This window comes from Pagrus pagrus (genome assembly GCF_965226575.1).
Source record: "Pagrus pagrus genome assembly, chromosome: 12".
Classification (NCBI taxonomy): domain Eukaryota; kingdom Metazoa; phylum Chordata; class Actinopteri; order Spariformes; family Sparidae; genus Pagrus; species Pagrus pagrus.
This window is the reverse complement of record NC_140196.1, coordinates 444,847-464,846: the sequence shown is the minus strand read 5'-3', so window position 1 is coordinate 464,846 and position 20,000 is coordinate 444,847. Positions and strand designations below refer to the sequence as shown.

Sequence of the window (20,000 nt, the reverse complement as noted above, 5' to 3'; positions counted from 1 at the left end):
TTATAGATGATTAAATGATTATAGATGATTATATGATTATATGATTATAGACGATTATAGATGATTATATGATTATAGATGATTATATTATTATAGATGATTAAATGATTATAGATGATTATATGATTAGAGATGATTATATGATTATAGATGATTATAGATGATTATACAATTATAGATGATTAAATGATTATAGATGATTATATATGATTATAGATGATAAAATGATTATAGATGATTATAGATGATAAAATGATTATAGATGATTATATATGATTATAGATGACTATATGATTATAGATGATTATAGATGATTATATGTGATCATATATGATTATAGATGATTATAGATGATAATATGATTATATATGATTATAGATGATTATATATGATTATATGTGATCATATATGATTATAGATGATTATAGATGATTATAGATGATTATATATGATTATGTGATTATAGATGATAATAGATGATTATATATGATTATAGATAATTATAGATGATAATATGATTATAGATTATTATAGATAATTATAGATGATTAAAGATAATAATATGATTATATATGATTATATATGATTATAGATTATTATAGATTATTATAGATTATTATAGATGATTATATGCGATCATATATGATTATAGATGATTATAGATGATAATATGATTATAGATGATTATATATGATTATAGATGACTATATGATTATATATGATTATAGATGATTATATATGATTATAGATGACTATATGATTATATATGATTATAGATGATTATATATGATTATAGATGATTATATGATTATAGATGATTATATGATTATAGATGATTATAGATGATTATAGATGATTATAGATGATCAAATGATTATAGATGATTATATATGATTGTAGATTATTATAGATGATTATATATGATTAGAGATGATTAAATGATTATAGATGATTATATGATTATAGACGATTATATGATTATAGATGATTATATTATTATAGATGATTAAATGATTATAGATGATTATAGATGATTATAGATGATTATACAATTATAGATGATTAAATGATTATAGATGATAATAGATGATTATAGATGATTATATGAGTATAGATGATTATATGATTATAGATGATTAAATGATTATAGATGATTATATGATTATAGATGATTATAGATGATTATACAATTATAGATGATTAAATGATTATAGATGATAATAGATGATTATAGATGATTATATGAGTATAGATGATTATATGATTATATATGATTATATATTATTATAGATGATTATATATGATTATAGATGACTATATGATTATAGATGATTATATATGATTATATGTGATCATATATGATTATAGATGATAATATGATTATAGATGATTATATATGATTATATATGATTATAGATGATTATAGATGATTAAATGATTATAGATGATTATAGATGATTATATATGATTATAGATGATTATACAATTATAGATGATTATATGATTATAGATGATTATATATGATTATAGATGATAATATGATTATAGATGATTATATATGATTGTAGATGATTATATGTGATCATATATGATTATAGATGATTATAGATGATAATATATGATTATAGATGATTATATATGACTATATGCGATCATATATGATTATAGATGATTATAGATGATAGTATGATTATAGATGATTATATATGATTATAGATGATTATATGATTATAGATGATTATAGATGATTATATGATTATAGATGATTATAGATGATTATATGATTATAGTTGATGATGTTACAGCAGCTCAGTGGTGTTGAGGTGTTGATGGACTCACATCGACGGTCCTGCAGGTTTCCTCCAGCTGACTGATGATTGCCTGAATCCTCTCATTGTTCCCCACTAACATGGACACACAGTCAGTCAGCTCCGCCTGCGCGCACACACACACACACACACACACACACACACACACACACACACACACACACGCACACACACACAGAGTTGGTTTCAGTGTCAGAGGCGCTGATTGGTTGATGTGTGAGCGCCCTCTGGTGGTCAGACAGCCACACAGAGACACCACATGGACACAACAAGAGCTGTGATTGGCTGTGTAGTACAAAGTAACTAAACGTCATACTGGAGTAAAAGTAAAGATATGGTGTTAAAATATTACTTTGGTAAAAGTGAAAGTCAAACACATGAAGAGTACTCGAGTAAAAGTCTGATGTTAAATGTAGTTAACGGATAACTACCGTTTTTTACAACCTGGACCTTATTTCTAGCAAAATATATGATCATGTACTCACCCAGATAACTTTGGTGTCATTTGAAGTCGTTAGGACGAAATTAGATCCAGTGTAGCGCCGATATATCCATATAATGGGAGAGACGGGGCAGCGACACACAGCCTCTATGAGCATTATCTGCCACGAAACTAGTTCATTTCACTAATATTTTGTCATGATGCGCTCGTGCTATTCCCCTCTGAGTCCGGGCTCGTCCGTTATCAACATCCGGGGTCAAACTAGCAGCAGCAGCTACAGGTAAACAAGCCGGCTGTCGCGGGTGCGCGCAGCTCAGAGACGACATCTTCCAGGTCAGAGGTAGTAGGTCAACCTACAGACCCCGGATGTTGACAACAGACGAGCCCGGACTCAGAGGGGAACAGCGCGAGCGTATCGTAACAAAATATTGGTGAAATGAACTAGTTTCGTGGCAGATAATGCTCATAGAGGCTGCGCTTCGGTGCCCCGTCACTCGCATTATATGGATATATCGGCGCTACACTGGATCTAATTTCGTCCGAACGACTTCAAATGACACCAAAGTTATCTGGGTGAGTAAATGATCGTATATTTTGCTAGAAATAAGGTCCAGGTTGTAAAAAACGGTAGTTATCCTTTAAGTATCAAAGTATCAGCTGATCATCACAACCACTGTGTTTATCTGAGTGATGAGAAAATACATTCATTTAAAAATGATGTAATCTGTAAAGTAACTAGTAACTAAAGTCATCTGATAAATGTAGTGAAGTAAAAAGTACATTATTTGTCTCTAAGATGTAGTGGAAGTGTAAAGTACCTCAGAACTGTACAGAAGCACAGTACTTGAGTAAATGTACTTAGTTACATTCCATGACTGCTGATTGGTCAGTTTCTGATGCTGAGTGAAGACAGACTCACTGACACACAGAGGCGAAGTAAAAGTACTTTCACTTCAGTAAAAGTACTGATACCGGGAGTATAAATACTCTGGAGTTTTGATGACATCATGTTTGACATGATGACATCATGTTTGACTTCATGATGTCACGTTCAGTCATGTCGGCCAGTAGTGAAGTAACTGTGACTGAGTACAGCTCATCTGTTACTGTTGTAACTTTAGTTACTGTAACTGGACCGGACTCCTCCCTCAGCGCTGTGGGTCACACTGTCCCAGTCGCTGGTCGTCAGTAACGAGGAAGTGAATAATTAATGAGACACCTTCTGTGATTGGAAGACGCTGTCCAGCGGGGCGACGTCGCAGTCTTTATGAGCCCCGAACACTTTACACAGTGAACAGGTGGGGGCGCTGCAGGTGACGCAGTAGATGTTGATCCTCTCTTCTTCATGGTCCTCACACATCGGCTGCTCCTGCTTCACCTCCGGGACCGGCCTGCTGCTCACACACACACACACACACACACACACACACACACAGACACACAGACACACACACACAGACACAGACACAGACACACACACACACACACACACAGACACACAGACACACAGACACACACACACACACACACACACACAGACACACAGACACACACACACAGACACAGACACAGACACACACACACACACACACACACACAGACACACAGACACACACACACAGACACAGACACACACACACACACACACACACACACACACACAGACACACAGACACACACACACACACACACACACACACACAGACACACACACACACACACACACACACACACACACACAGACACACAGACACACACAGACACACACACAGACACACAGACACACACTCACACACACACACACACACACACAGACACACACACACACACACACACACAGACACAGACACACACACACACACACATACACACACACAGACACACACACACACACACACAGACACACACACAAATGAGGTTATCTAATTAAATATGTGCTGATTTACATAAATGTTTGTTTTGATGTTTGCTTGTATATAAACATGTAATTAACATTCAAATGAACAGTTTTTATAAAATTGTGTTCATGTAAATATTTTGATGTGACACTGATTTAATTTTATTTTAAATATGTTGACACTTTGATCATAATTACAGTTTATATAATATTATAATGTTTATCACTGTGACAACATTAACGTCAGAATATAATAAAACTACATGTTACATAAACATCCTTCATGTTTAACTTCTCGACGAGGATAAATGTGTTAATCATTTACAGTACAGACCAAAAGTTTGGACACACCTTCTCATTCAATGAGTTTCCTTTCTTTTCATGACTATTGACATTGTAGATTCACACTGAAGGCATCAAAACTATGAATGAACACATGTGGAAATATGTACTTAACAAAAAAGTGTAAAACAACTGAAAATACGCCTTATATTCTAGTTTCTTCAAAGTAGCCACCTTTTGCTCTGATTACTGCTTTGCACACACTCTGCATTCTCTTGATGAGCTTCAAGAGGTAGTCACCTGAAATGGTTTTCACTTCACAGGTGTGCCCTGTCAGGTTTAATAAGTGGGATTTCTTGCCTTATAAATGGGGTTGGGACCATCAGTTGTGTTGTGCAGAAGTCAGGTGGATACACAGCTGATAGTCCTACTGAATAGACTGTTAGAATTTGTATTATGGCAAGAAAAAAGCAGCTAAGTAAAGAAAAACGAGTGGCCATCATTACTTTAAGAAATGAAGGTCAGTCAGTCCGAAAAATTGGGAAAACTTTGAAAGTGTCCCCAAGTGCAGTCGCAAAAACCATCAAGCGCTACAAAGAAACTGGCTCACATGAGGACCGCCCCAGGAAAGGAAGACCAAGAGTCACCTCTGCTGCGGAGGATAAGTTCATCCGAGTCACCAGCCTCAGAAATCGCAGGTTAACAGCAGCTCAGATTAGAGACCAGGTCAATGCCACACAGAGTTCTAGCAGCAGACACATCTCTAGAACAACTGTTAAGAGGAGACTGTGTGAATCAGGCCTTCATGGTAGAATAGCTGCTAGGAAACCACTGCTAAGGACAGGCAACAAGCAGAAGAGACTTGTTTGGGCTAAAGAACACAAGGAATGGACATTAGACCAGTGGAAATCTGTGCTTTGGTCTGATGAGTCCAAATTTGAGATCTTTGGTTCCAACCACCGTGTCTTTGTGCGACGCAGAAAAGGTGAACGGATGGACTCTACATGCCTGGTTCCCACCGTGAAGCATGGAGGAGGAGCTGTGATGGTGTGGGGGTGCTTTGCTGGTGACACTGTTGGGGATTTATTCAAAATTGAAGGCATACTGAACCAGCATGGCTACCACAGCATCTTGCAGCGGCATGCTATTCCATCCGGTTTGCGTTTAGTTGGACCATCATTTATTTTTCAACAGGACAATGACCCCAAACACACCTCCAGGCTGTGTAAGGGCTATTTGACCAAGAAGGAGAGTGATGGGGTGCTGCGCCAGATGACCTGGCCTCCACAGTCACCGGACCTGAACCCAATCGAGATGGTTTGGGGTGAGCTGGACCGCAGAGTGAAGGCAAAAGGGCCAACAAGTGCTAAGCATCTCTGGGAACTCCTTCAAGACTGTTGGAAGACCATTTCAGGTGACTTCCTCTTGAAGCTCATCAAGAGAATGCAGAGTGTGCGAAGCAGTAATCAGAGCAAAAGTTGGCTACTTTGAAGAACCTAGAATATAAGACATATTTTCAGTTGTTTCACACTTTTTTGTTAAGTATATAATTCCACATGTGTTAATTCATAGTCTTGATGCCTTCAGTGTGAATCTACAATTTTCATAGTCATGAAAATAAAGAAAACTCTTTGAATGAGAAGGTGTGTCCAAACTTTTGGTCTGTACTGTATTTCACTTTGTTTGTTTATGTGATTATTTAATATTAATTTACTTTTGTTTGTTGACACATGAAGTGTCTCCGCAGTTTGTCCTCAACATGTTTATCAGCTCGTCCTCACAGCTGCTGTCTCACTGACCTACATTTAAAAATAGTGTCACAGCTAACAGCTAACAGCTAACACAGACCTGTCACCTTCACCAGCTCCTGTAAACATCCTGTTGACCAACAGTCCAACATCAGTTTCATCTGTGCTCAGTTCATGTCGGCTTAGCTTAGCACAAACACTAGGAGCCGGGGGAAATGCTAACATAAGAGGACCTAAAGGCTAATTGTAAGCTAACAGTAGCCTATCTAAGAGACAGGTTTAGCTAACATTAAGTTAGCTGGCTAACAGTAACTCTGTCTGAGCTCAGTGTTGTTGTGTGTGAGCAGCTCTGAGCTCAACATTAAAGGTGCAGTATGTAAGAACACAAAGACAGCAGCAGCCCCGCTAACGGAGGGCAGCTAGCTGCACGGCTAACTGAGCTAGCAGCAGCTAGTGGTCGTATTAGCTGGTACTGGGAGTTCAGGGCACCAGGGGAGTGTTGGTGTTCACACCGCTAGCACAGGAGCTCTGGATCATCAGGAGAACCAGAGCCAGGTGAGCCAGTAACGGGACGAGCTCAGCACCTGTCAGTGAACACATCTGGAGCGTTTGAGGGCCGGTGATCTCTGCTCCTTACCTGGTGCTACCCTGCTTGTACATGTCGATGATGTTCTCCACCAGCAGGTTCCTCTGCAGCCCGTACACGCCGTGTCGGTCCAGAACCACCTCATGTCGGCAGGACGGGCATCGGAAACGACCGCCGGACGTCACTGTGGAGCCGCTCCTCGTCGACAGGTAAGGATTGGACGCCTGCAGGGGGCGGGGCATCACACAGGAAGAAGGGTTTATAATAGGAACACAGACTGGCTGTGTCCAAATTCAGGGCTGCAGCCTTCAAGGGCGCGGCCTTTGTGGCCCACGAAGGCCGGGTCCTTCGGCGAGACCTTGAAGGCCGTGTCCACCGTTGTTAAATGGGACGGTCCAGCCTTCGGAGTATTTCCTGGTTGCGTCACCAAGTGTTCATGCATTAAAGTCTGTTTTGGTTCAAATCTATCAAACGTGTACATTTATTTGTGTGTGTACAATGTGTCAAATCTAAACTGAATCATCAACATTGCAAAATAAACATGAACCCATTGGTGAATAACAACTATATTTACCACAGCATCACCAGCGTCACGTGTTTTAACTGAAAGTTAACATCTGGAGGTTTTATAGTCCCTTGAAGTTTAACATATCTGGCGTTGGATGTTCAAATGACTAAAGATCGAGTATAAACCCATTACTGAAATTTGAATGTCATGTCTGCGCCACTTGATGTCGCCATTTTCTCTTGCTTCCTCTTCTGTTTCGGGACTGAGCAGCGGTGCGCAAAGGATCTTGGGATATGGGAGGCCGCGAAGGATAGTAGCGGTGCGTCCTCCGAAAAGAGGGAAGGCCAGGCTGTGTTTGAAGGAGCCTTCCAACTGGGACAGCTCTGCACGGCGTTGTGACAAAATTGGCCTTCGAATGCCCTTCGAGGGCAGAGAAGATATCAGTTGAACACAGTCAGGGACACAATGGAGACACCTGAGGACAGACATGTCCCCAGCTCAGGACGAACAAAGACGTGTTCAGACGACGAAATGGATGAAAAGTAAAGAAGAATAAAACAAACTGTGATTAACGAGACAGTTTGTCCAAAGTTTGATTTCCCCACGTCCTTGAACACACCAGCAGAGAGATGATCTAAAGGTGTAGTACACAACACAACCTCAGGAATAATCATCAGACACACTGTCAGGTGCACTGTCTCTTTAAAGTGTGTGTCCTCGTGTGTGTGTGTGTGTGTGTGTGTGTGTGTTGTCACCTGGAAGACGTCGTTGGCACACTTGCGACAGAGGTTGTGTTGGCAGGGCAGGATGACCACCGGCTTGGTGAACATCTCCAGACAGATGGGACAGATCAGCTGCTTCTCCAGACTGTCCATGATGCTCAGAGACTCACCTGACAGGACGAGGGGGGACGAGGGAGGACGAGGGGGGACGAGGGGGGACGAGGGGGGACGAGGTGTCCCAGAGATGAAGGAAAATAAAGCAGAAGGAGCAGAGAGGAGCGTCGCTGAGGCCGGCGGTCGCAGACTGAGGGACACTGGTCTGTTTTTAGACTGACAGACGTCAGCTGTTGCCGTGCCGACATGCCCTTATATGTCAAAGGTCACGAGGAGGCATGACAGAGCGGGGGGAGGGGGGAGGGGAGCACAGAGTTTATTAAAGGGACAGTCCACAGAGTAAGTACTGCAGCAGTACAGGTGAAGGTCTAAGTGTAGTGAGCTTCACTCAGCAGAAGTTCTGGAGTGTGAGTTTGTCCGGGCAGCAGAACGAAGCTTCAGTGCGCTCTGCTTCTCGTACATGTTGACGTGTTCTGGTCAGTGGAAACGAAGCTTCGCTCGGGCCAGGTGAAGATATTCAGAACAATGTTCTCAGTGGTTCTGTGTGGACAGGAGGACCAGGGCGTCTTGGCTTGTCTCTTCTGATTGGATTCACCACCTGTTGCTCTGGTGTCGGCCTGACAGCCTGCTTTGTGTTTTCATACCGTTGGTGTGGACGAGACAAGAGGAACCAGCGTGTTCTCAAAGATACCTGTGTTCATGTGGACCACATGTGGACAGCTCCATCATCAGAACCACCTCTCTGACAGATCCTGTGAGTCCACTGAGTCTCTGCTGAGGATCAGAACGACAGATATCCAACTTTTATCATGAAGCAAAGAGGACTGGGAGGATTGATTCTTCTGGATCAATACACATCTGCAGCCTCTGACCTGCATGTTGGAGATGTTCCTCTGCTGAGTCGACCAATCAGCTCGTTCATCTGAATCAGGTGTGATGATCTAACACATGCAGCTCAGAGTCGGATCAGTCAGATCAGATCTTCAGTCACCATGTGGTTCCTGCAGTGACTGAACTTCTCTCATTAAAACACAAATTAACTTCATTCAAGTTTCTGAACTGTTTTCATTAGAAACATCTGATGATCTCCAGCTGCTGGTGCCCCATCACATGACATCATCACATGACATCATCACATGACATCATCACAGGTGTTTATGTCACAAACCAGGTTTTATTTTTAAACAGACTTCAGGTTTTACATCATCAAGCTTCAGACACAAACAAACAAACAAACAAACAAACCAATCAGATCTAAACAATATTTACATCAACACAGACGACATCGATATGATCGATGATTATGATTAAAGTCAAACACTTTATTACCTTTGTTATAATTAATTAACAGTCTAAACATGTAATCCTGCTGTTTTAAGCTCCGCCTCTCCATAACTCATAAGATCAAACAACCAATCAGAGTGTTAGTTCAATAAAATATATTAATGTAAAGACTGCAGTGCAGTTTATATGTACATGGAGACGTTTATATAATCATTAAAGGAGCAGTTCACTCATCATTTCCTCAGGAGGAGACGATGACTGAGCCTGACTTTATATCGTCAGGAGGAGACGATGACTGGGTGACTGTTTGGGTGGACTGTTCCTTTAAAGCAACAGTCTGACGTTCAGGTGATCTACGGAGGCCCAGATGAACCAGAAGACGATGATTTTTAACTCAGTGTCAGACACAAAGTATTTGTACAGGGTGTCCACATACTTTTGGCCTGGCTGTGTATCTGCTGACTCAGATGAAACATGATGTCAGACTGTTGCTGTGACAGTGAAGTGGCGGAGACAGTTTCAGACCCTCCTGCAGTCTTCAGGTTCAGGTGGATCACTGAAGCAGTGATGCGTTTCATGTGTAGGTGTCTCCGTATCTGCGGCGTCCGTCGCCGATCAGCTGAGTCTTCTCGCTGGCGTTCGTCGGCTGCTGGACGATCGGAGTCTCCACATCTGCACACCAACAAACATCATCACCTTCATTTCATCAGGACTCAGATGTTCATCATGTAGACACTTTAAAAAACTTCTTTTAACTAAATGTTTGTTTTTATGGGGCCAGAACCAGAACCAGAACCAGAACACCACAGTGTTCACCTAATGAGGACCGTCGTTTTTCAATGAAGCTGAAAACTCGATTAATATTTAATAAATAACATTAAAGTGTGAATCATTTATGAAGTAAAGTACAAATGTTAAATAATACAATGACTTTTGTTTCTCTTCAAAATAAAAGCTCAGGACTTCCTGTTGTCTCACCATTGTCGGGGTCGTTGCGTATCTCCTCCTCCAGGTCGTCCGGGGAGACGTAGTCTGGCTCCGCCCCCTCGCCTGTGGGCGTCGGCTTGAGTTTCCCACAGCAGCAGTTACAGCAGCAGCAGAGACAGCAGCAGCAGTAACAGCCGGTCAGGACGCCGCACACGCCGAACAGACCCTGAAGGGGGCGCACGGACACCACAAACCTCAACACACCTGAACACCAAATAACTTCAGCAATAATCAATCTGTCACTGTTTGTCTTCATCATCAGTTAATGATCGATCAGAAAACTTTCAGTCCGACTGACTCAAACAAACTCTTCAGCCTGTCACAGAAATTAAATGTTCTGATTGGATGGAGAGCTGGAGAGTCCAAAATGGAGGACGCTAATGTAGTTTACTAGCTGTGTCACCATCCAGAATACTGAAGGTTCGCTGTCCAAGTCCAAACTGCAGCAGACAACAGCCACACACACACACACACACACACACATACACACACACACACACAGATGCAGTGTAAGCCCCGCCCACCTTGGCCCACCAGGTGGACAGCATGAAGTAGGTGTTGACGTTGTCCTCTCCGAACTGCTGGGCCACGTAGAGTCCCAGGGAGCCGTACGAGTCGTAGATGTTCCTCTTGGTGAGGTCGGACAGGACGGCGTGGGCGCTGTTCAACTCCTTAAACTTCTCCGCCGCCTCCGGGTTGTCGGGGTTCTTATCGGGGTGGTACCGCAGCGCCAGCTTCCTGACATCACACACAGGTGTGTTAACACACACTCACTTCCTGTGGTCGAAAGCTCTGGAAAAAGCTTCTGAATGGACCTGATGTTTGACTGTAAATCAGTTCTACACTACCACAGACTGGAGCAGAGTGTGTCAGCTGACTGATCACCTGGTGCAAGTGAGTGGGCGGGGCTGAGGAGGTCTTACCTGTAGGACTTCTTGATGTCGTCATGGCTGCAGCCTTTCTCCAGAGCCAGGACCTGATACAGAGACTCTCCAGAGGTGGACAAAGTTCGCTGCCTCCCGTCAGACATCCTGACACCATCACCTGTCGCAGGTGGACACCTGTCAGTCAGGACTCAGGTCACAGCTGAGCTGAACAACAAACAGCACCTGGTGCACACAACAGCCCGACCACCAGGGGGCAATGCAGCTACAGACTGAAACCACCAACCTGACATGAACTAAAGAAAAACAAGGACTCAGGTGCTGATCCAAACGTCCTGGGGGAACAAACACCTGGAGTCTCATCAGGTTCTGATCCGGAGCCGTTCACCGACGGGAGCAGAGCTCAGAGATTACTTTGTAACTTTTTACATTTAAAAAAGTTTACATTTATCTTCACTCCTGTTTATCAGCCTGACTGCAGCGGTGATCCGGAGGTGACCTCCAGGTTCTGTACTGTTGACTGCTGACTGGAGCTGGAGGGGAAATGGACTTCACATCATGAACATAGCGTTACAGAGAGGAGAGATAACCAGAACCAGAACCAGAGTCTCTGCTGAGTGCTGACTTCACTCAGAGCTTCACCTCAGTTTAAGGCGAGGTAACGTTTGGTCTCGTTCTCCGACTCTCTCCTGAAGTTACAGCGACAGATGAAGGTGTGGAACAACACTCCAGTCACAAATCTGACAGATTACATCTAAAACATCAACATCCAGGTAAAGTGATTGATAAAGGTGTCGTCAGAGTGAAGCTACAGCTCTTATACGTATGGACCTGGTCCTGTCAGCCTGAAATAACTGTCTGGAGGTGATAACAAGATGGCTGCTGAGTGCCGAGCTCTGCCTGAAGGGACGGTGGTATGAATCATATATCACCGTCCTCAAAGGCACCAAGCTCCTTTGTCACTTCAGCGTGAAGAAGCAGGTGTTGCTGGTCCAACACTGCCTCCATCTGTCTGTTTTACAGCTGAACTCACTCAGCAGCAGTTTATTACTATACATGTAAAACTTGACAGCAGTGACTGAGGATTAAAATGCTGCTCTCACATTAACTTTGTGTTCTTACATTAATCAGTTTCATCTGGTCTCATGTCGCTGTGACTTCAGGAGAGTCAGAGAGAGGAAGGAAGTCGAGATGAAACATAATGAAGAATATTTCCATCATAAATAAACATGAGTCTGAATGTCTCACTCAGTGGAGACAACAGCTGTCCCCGTCCTGTCAAACCTCCGTCTGTCCGGATGTTAAAGATAACAAAGTTTTTTAAACAACAGTTTGCAGTAAAATCCTTCTGAACATAGAAAACTGACTGTGAGCGGTCTGCAGTTCCTACAGTTAAGTTTCATTGGACAGAGGTGAGACACATGAGGCACATGATGTCACACAGGTAGAAAACTATTTTCCTACCTGTGAAGAAAATTAAAGTCTAGATGTGAGTTAGAGATCAGCTCAGTGTTGCAGAGAGAGTCGGTACCTGCCTGTTGAAGCCTCAGGAGCGTCCACCTGTCCTCTACCTGTGGTCTACCTGTTCAGGTGTTTGTGGTCTGGCTGAAGCAGAGAGGATCTCTGACAGCCGCCATCAAACATTCAGCAGCCGCTCGGCTCAGGTGACCACGAGCCGCCACGCCTTCTCAGGTTTCACTGAGACGCTCCAATGGACGCATTGTGACAGGGAGGGAGGGTAGGTCGCCATGACGACCAGGTAACTCAGGTGTGTGTGTGTGTGTGTGTGTGTGTGGATCATGACCATGGTACGTTGTAACGTCTTGTTTTTTTCTCTGTACGTGTGAGACAGAAACAGGTCTGTGTTGTTTTCTTGTTCTCACTGACAAACCAAATTTCCCTTCTTCACTCAGTGTTTGTGCTGCGCTCTTCAAAGTAAATGTTCCACTTTTTACTTTTACATTTTGGATTCAGTGCAAAGTCACACAAGCTGGATGTTTGTGTCACTACCAACATCATGATCCCTCGTTCCTCCACACGGAGCAGCGAGACGGTGAAACGATCTACCGCCTGGAACAAGACGGCTCACAGGTAGCAGCAGCTGCCTGTTGTTATTCTCACACAAAAGTCCTTTACAAATGAATATGTAAAAATCAAAGTTTTAAAGATAAACTCTGAATTTAATGAGATGCAGAGGAACATACAGAAACACAGAGGAGACATGTCCAGTTAGTGTGCTACAGATGGACAGAAGAAGAGACAAACCCGCTCCCCAAAACAGAAAATACAAAATCAGATTTATAAAAACATGATTTCAGAAGCATGTTCGGTCCACCGCCCCGCGCCGCTACAGGATACATGTCACATATGTTAATGAAGGGGGTGGATTGGCCAATCAGGAGGCTGCTGCTGGGTCACACGGGCATCTGCAGCTGTGAGTACTCGTCCTGCCCCTCCTTCTCCTCCAGGTGAGGCTCTGCATCATCAGCATCCAGCTGCAGGACCAGAGGTCAGAGGTCGTTGGCATGGTAACAATGAACTGTGACTTCAAAACATTAAACGTGTTAATGTCTGCTGCTGTATCATAAACCATCTGTGGTGTATCACAGGGGAATTAATAAAGAAGCTTCCTGTTCAGGTAACTGTTAACAGGTGAGAGTGGGTTCTGTTAGCAGTGTTAGCAGGAAGTAATGATGATGTCACGATGACATCAGTGTGACTCACACTCTGCAGCTCTCTCCGGCTGAAGAGGCGGGGCAGCAGCAGCATCCTCACCGGGATGGTCAGCAGCAGCATGAAGGGGAACGCCAGCGCCGCTGCCGTCGCCATGACGACCCACAGGACAGACAGACAGGTCAGCTGGACAAGAGTGTACAGGTGCATCCTTAACGTCCTCACCTGTCAGAGAGCAGAGACACAGATGACAGATGTCAAATGTTTCGTCAACAAAGTGAATGTCAAACTGAACCAAAGGTGAACTGGACCTTGACCTCTTTATGTAACGCTGAGCAGCAGCAGTGACGCCTTGTGGCAGACAGGCAACATTACAAAAGGAGACCAAAATGCTGGACCTGAAGTGCATTCAGTGGCGGTGCGCAACACCTCACTGCAAACAAATAGAGTCACATATAAAGCAGATGTTAAAGGTGTGTGGATGTTGCTTGCGATGTGCCGGTGCCAGCTGGGGCTGATACACTCGAGCTCGGAGACTGCAAGACATACAACAAGGTACACTCATTCATATCGATGCCATTCTGCCTTAAACGTTACGTCAGATTTGACGTGTTGACTTCGAGTCAATTGGTCAGACGACCTGGGAGCTATTGAAGAAATGGGGCGGTGTATTCGCTAAAAATGGTGATTTTTCATTAAAATATTCATGAAAAATATTTTTTCCACTAAAATCCCAAAAGAAACAGGTGTATCTCATTCTACCAGTATAACAAGACATGTTGGCGTTGATTTCGAGTTGATGGCTCAAAAGACCTGGGAGCTATTGAAAAAATCGGGCAGTGTATTCACTAAATATGGTGATTTTTCATTAAAACATTCATGAAAAATATTTTTTCAACTAAAATCCAATAAAAAATTGCTGTGTCTCAATCCATCTTTCACTGAGACACGCTAGTCATGCACACTAGCTCTCCAGGTCGCTGTTGTGTTGATCTGTGATGTAACAGGTCCTGACTCCAGACAAGCCGCAGCCTTACAGATATACGTAGCCTTTGTTCCTACTACTTCATTTTTATATCCTGTTTAGGAACTGAAAAGGGTACCCATTACTTGGCATTAGGTACTCGGTTCCCAACTCTAGTCACAACCAACTCACCTGTCAAGTCCAAGTCAAGACCAACTGTCCCAAATAATTCCAACAAGTGCCAATTCAAGTTTAAAGTGAAGACAGTCAAGTTCCAAGTTTAGAGCGAAAAGTTGTGAGTCAAGTCCCAAGTCAAGACTGGTATGTTCAGAGTCAAGCTTTAAGTAAAGACAGGTAAGTCCCAGAGAAAGACTAACAAGTCTCAAATTGAGTCAAGTCCAACTTGTCCTAAATGAAGTATGAGTCCACTAAGTACCAATTTAAGTCCCAAGTAAAGACAGGTAAGTCCAGACTCAAGTTCAGCGAAAAGACCAACAACTTCCAAGTCAAGTCCAAATAAATACAAACAAGCCCCGCAGTAGAGTTCAGTAGGGTCCAAAATCTAGTTAAGACCAACATTTCCCAAATGTAGTATGAGCTCAACAAGTCCCAATTCAAGTTCAAATCAAGACCAACTCAAATCCTAAAAATTGTTTTCAGAATGTATTTTTTAATATTTGTTTGTCATACGATCTGAGCCAACCCCTCCACTAATGATTGAGGAGGCGCGGCCTACCTTGCGGACGTAGCTCTGGTCGGGGTGGTACTTTGGGGGCATCAGCAGCAGAATGAGTCGCTCTGTCAGCTGGATCCCGTTCAGTGACATCACACCCATGTAGAGGAAGATCCCAAACAGCACCGCCAGAGGAATCTGACGCAGAACTTCCCCGATCACAATGGACAGACCTGATGGAGGGGGGACCAGATCAGAACGTAGCAAAGACAGTATCAGTAGTGGTTGTAGTAGCACTCTACAGTGACAATCATACCAACTAAAACAGCCACCAGGAAGCCCGTGACCCTCTGCTCCTTGACCTCCTGGATGCGGGGCTTGTCTCCAGGGGCGACGGCTTTGCTCATGACAGTGAGGGCATTGGTGTGGGTGACAGAGCGAACTGTGGCGGCTGATAACCAGGGCAAACCAAACAGTGCTGAGACTCCACCCACCACCACGATGATGAGTAGGTCCAGGTGAAAACCAGTTCCCTTCACCAGCATCCTCTCCTTCTTACTGACAATCAGCCTGACAGACAGACAGGAAACTTATATTAATACTTAAAAAACAGAAACACAGAACAAATGGAAAGACAAGAGCAAAGTGTCATACGCTGTGATCTGGGACTCCATGAAGATGAGGATGAAGACAAGAATGGCCGGCAGGATGCTGGCAGCCATCATCCAAATAGGAAACTGTCCATCTGACCCCAGAGGAGAAATCAGCCAACCACGCTTCTCTGGAGTGGACACTGAGAATCCACTGGGCACGTTCAGTTTCTGTCAGCCAATAGGAGGAGAGGAATCTAAACATGTGATTCTGTACGATGACTTTATGAGTGTTAAACCAGCTCTGGTCTGACCTGGGTGTAGGTGTCCTCCACGCTGTAGTCCACCAGCACCATGATGAGGATCGCAATGGGGACCCCGAAGTCTCCAATGATCCGACGGAGCTGAAACACAAGATTCAGGATTCAAGATCAGTTATTGATCGGTGATGTGGTTTGAAAGTGCTTACAACTGAGAGGAATACACCCCAGAGGTAAAACCTCATATCTAGACCCAAAATGTCTACTGGAGGTGAACTGAACACGACAACACAGAGGCTTTTGATAGAGTGCCAGGGTCTTTGACTGGAGCCTTAGTTGTGTGACAGAATGATCATTTTGTGATGTATTTCTTGCTTATGTTTATAACTTGTTTGTTTATAACAAAATAATGTTTAACTTTGTTCAAACGGTGGATCAGGTGTTCAAACTCCATCAACTGTAGCTGAGAGACAAAAGAAACCTTCCATAAGGTTATTAGTGTATCTGTACTTAAGCATCCACATGTACAGCTGTATAAATATTATACTTGTATGTGCCTGGACTTTATGTACTGACCCTGCCAGGGAAGAAGGAGCTGTTCTTGAACTTGCGCAGGTAAAAGGCGATGAAATACGTTCCTGCCATCAGCACAAATGACAGCAGGGCTGTGTTTGGTTCTCCAACAACCTTGCCAGGATTCGCGGTGGTTACGGTGTAGTTGCACAGAGATGGAGATACGGTGTTGTTTCCACGGTAACAGTTTTGGAGAGGATGCTCCTGAAAGATCTGGACCCAAAGAAGAAAAACCTGAATGTGGCTCTGTGCTGGTGGTTTATTTTAACGACATATATCTGAAACGTTGATAGAGTCAGTGCAAACAGAAAGAACCTTGAACCAAACAGTCTCAAGGTTCCTCCTTCAATATCCTTTGAGGCGTGACTTATGCAAAAACACTCAATCAACATGTTCATTATAAAAAGATCAGAGATCACAGATAGAATTACACTTCCCCAAACAATCTCTCTTATACTGAGCCGTGACCTCTGACCTCACCTTGACCAGTTTGGCGAAGGTCTCGTAGATGAAAATGAGGGAGATGAGGAAGGAGAAGATCTCCTGAGTGAAACGGGACACGAAGCGGACCAGGATGCTTCCCTCGAAGGCCACAGTGAGGACAACGATGAGCACCAGCCAGAAACCGATCCACACCCGGCCCGTCAGATACTCGATCTCGTTGTCTCTGCAGAACTACACAAACACACACCACATCTGTACAAAACTACACATGAACACACACCAGGTGGGTTTCAGTGGACAGTTAACAAGTTTGCTAACAAGATAGTTTCTTTTGCAGCAACATTTTGGACCACATGTAAGTGATTCAGGGATGTTTTGCTATAACAATTAAAGGGGATTTGTGGTAGTATAGACAGATAAAATAAGATGATCATCTCATTGGCCTGAGATGAGCAAAGCTCCTCAAAAACATGAACAAATCAAACACTTAATATTCTGTTCAGATTTCAGAGGGTCAATTTAAGTTTACATCTTCTTACGGTCATGACAGTAGAGTTTAGGCAGACAATTTTGTGAAAATTTGAGGGTTAGATAGTAGTATAATGAAACATTATCTGTATTCCAGTTTGTAGTAGATACCTTTGCAAATACTCATCTAAAAAAAAAAAGAAAGTCTCAAAACAAGGTCCGCTTAGTGTTTTCAAAGCTGTTAACAAGCGATGCAGCGATCCAAATCAGGATATCGACTGATAGCGAGACCTTAATCTATACCAGGGCTATCTTTTCCCTATCTGAACATTTCTCTGAAAACCTCACTGCTCACTTACTTCACTGTGTGAACCTGGTTGGGATCATTTGTATCTGCAGTATCATGCCCTGACTTTAGGAGGAGACTCAATTCTAACACAAGAGACAATTTTTGAACAGAAACAATGATCCTTCAGGAGAAAGGATCCATGCATCAAAACATCTCCATTACCATTGACAGACCCTTGCAAACATCTTGGAAAGCCCTTAATGAACAAATTAAGTTGATTTTGAGAGCTCCATGATCAGAGTGTGTGGCCTGCCCTAAGTACAGCGACATCCAACAGTCTGTCATGTGACCGAAGTTCCAATCTTAGGTCACGTGATAACAAGGAAGGCTGAAAAATGTGGTTGAAAACTTCAGAAATAGAGTAAGTGGACCTTGTGTTGAGATATTTTATCCAGATGTTGATTCCTGGCTGCTGAGTGAACCTTCAAATAGGTATTATTGATCAAGGGGAAGCAGAAACATAGCAACAAAAGAGGACAGAGTTCAGATCCTTGAGGTGCACCACAGGTGTCTCACAGAGTTTCAGATGTTACCATGTTTACAGAGATGTTGCTGTCAGATAGAAAGTGTTGTAGAATAATCAAACCCGAGTTTGGGTCCGTGGACTAACAGGTACAGTTTCTAAACAGACATGTTGCTACTGAATTTGTTACATATAGTACTTTGATATATGTGTCTAGATGTCCTGTCAGGTGAGCTCACAGTGTAGAAAGCCTCTTCAAACACCAGCAGTGGTCCAGAGAAGCCAATCACCAGCAGAGGCTGAGCGCTCAGCACACTGAACACGATGCCCTGCAGCGCCGTGGCGACTATCAGCTCTGACACACCGATCAGACCCTCAGTTTTCTCACCTGCAGCACAGGAACACAGAACCTCCACAGGTAAAGATCTTTAAAAACGACAGAGTAATAATTTCTTCATCAGGTGGTTTTAGTCTCTGTCATGTGTTTCTGAAGTCAAGACTCACCCAGAAGTCCACCAAAGGTGATGGCGGGCGACAGCGCAGCGAAGTAGATGAAGATGATGGCTGCCATGCACTGAGGGTTCAGAGCATCTCGAAGGTCGCTGAGGTACTGAGGGTAGCGTCGAGTCACGTCTTTGATCAGACCTCCAAAAAGACGGCCTGAACGCCTCAAGGGCTCCTCGCCAGGTTTGGAGGGAACAAGGGAATCTGGAAGATAAAAAACTGAGCTCTTCACTATCAAGTCATCGACAGAAGGATTCCCAAAGAAACATTCCCTGTTTTGAGAAGTTTGAAATAGTCTCCTTGTGATAACGGACCTTCATCCTGTTGAATACTGGTCTGTTTCTCCTGCAGTTTGCTGCTCTGCTCCTCCTCCCTCTTTCGGAGCATATCTCGTTGGAAGCGAGCAACCGAGTGGAGCAACTCGTCACCGCCGACCTCTGAGGGAGGGAGGACGACGCTACAGTCTAAGAAACGGTTGATGGCTGTCAGCAGGTCCTGGCGGTCGTCAGCCTGGTACGCTGCCTCGTGGAAGTTCTGAAGGAGCAGACGGGCAGAATTCATTGTACAGGATTTACCAAATAATGAGGGTTCAAGCAGTACAGCAGCTTCAGGATACTGACTCACCTTGTCTGACATGAGCGTGGAGATGGAGCGTCCGATCTGGTGGTAGTCCATGTTGGCGGTGGGCGGGCCCAGCAGGAGGAAGAGGAACCTCACAGGGACAGGAACCTCCAGGACGGACTCCAGCAAGACCGC

The 20,000-nt window shown here is 43.4% G+C and overlaps 3 protein-coding genes across 4 annotated transcripts in view; all 3 read right to left on the bottom strand.

Moving 5' to 3' along the window:
- LOC311267286 (E3 ubiquitin-protein ligase TRIM63-like) overlaps positions 1 to 8,297 on the bottom strand; it is an 11,432-nt gene extending 3,135 nt beyond the window's left edge. The window contains exons 1-4 of the mRNA XM_084370262.1: positions 8,048 to 8,297; positions 6,836 to 7,008; positions 3,491 to 3,665; positions 1,840 to 1,935 (exon numbers count right to left, since the gene is read on the bottom strand). Coding sequence (XP_084226388.1) covers positions 1,840 to 1,935; positions 3,491 to 3,665; positions 6,836 to 7,008; positions 8,048 to 8,167 — 564 coding nt within the window. The 5' untranslated portion in view covers positions 8,168 to 8,297. The remainder of the gene's footprint in view (positions 1 to 1,839; positions 1,936 to 3,490; positions 3,666 to 6,835; positions 7,009 to 8,047) is intronic.
- A 1,004-nt stretch (positions 8,298 to 9,301) lies between these two features.
- dnajc5b (DnaJ (Hsp40) homolog, subfamily C, member 5 beta) lies at positions 9,302 to 11,429 on the bottom strand (the record flags this gene model as incomplete). The annotated part of the gene is made up of 4 exons (XM_084368737.1): positions 9,302 to 10,084; positions 10,391 to 10,565; positions 10,924 to 11,137; positions 11,323 to 11,429. 4 exons carry the CDS (start codon positions 11,427 to 11,429, stop codon positions 9,987 to 9,989), a joined length of 594 nt encoding a protein of 197 aa, XP_084224863.1. The 3' UTR covers positions 9,302 to 9,986.
- A 1,995-nt stretch (positions 11,430 to 13,424) lies between these two features.
- The window catches only part of LOC311266835 (anion exchange protein 2-like), a 10,412-nt gene continuing 3,836 nt past the window's right edge, over positions 13,425 to 20,000 (bottom strand). Inside the window, exons 6-17 of one of the 2 annotated variants that reach the window (XM_084369430.1) lie at positions 19,869 to 20,000; positions 19,559 to 19,778; positions 19,245 to 19,448; positions 18,980 to 19,128; positions 17,497 to 17,691; positions 17,020 to 17,229; positions 16,498 to 16,587; positions 16,248 to 16,414; positions 15,910 to 16,163; positions 15,657 to 15,826; positions 14,008 to 14,181; positions 13,425 to 13,778 (exon numbers count right to left, since the gene is read on the bottom strand). The exon at positions 19,869 to 20,000 is cut by the window's right edge and continues 53 nt beyond it. In XM_084369430.1, coding sequence (XP_084225556.1) covers positions 13,698 to 13,778; positions 14,008 to 14,181; positions 15,657 to 15,826; positions 15,910 to 16,163; positions 16,248 to 16,414; positions 16,498 to 16,587; positions 17,020 to 17,229; positions 17,497 to 17,691; positions 18,980 to 19,128; positions 19,245 to 19,448; positions 19,559 to 19,778; positions 19,869 to 20,000 — 2,046 coding nt within the window. In that variant the 3' untranslated portion in view covers positions 13,425 to 13,697. Of the gene's footprint in view, positions 13,779 to 14,007; positions 14,182 to 15,656; positions 15,827 to 15,909; positions 16,164 to 16,247; positions 16,415 to 16,497; positions 16,588 to 17,019; positions 17,230 to 17,496; positions 17,692 to 18,979; positions 19,129 to 19,244; positions 19,449 to 19,558 lie in introns of both variants that reach the window. The other variant, XM_084369429.1, reaches the window with a different exon arrangement.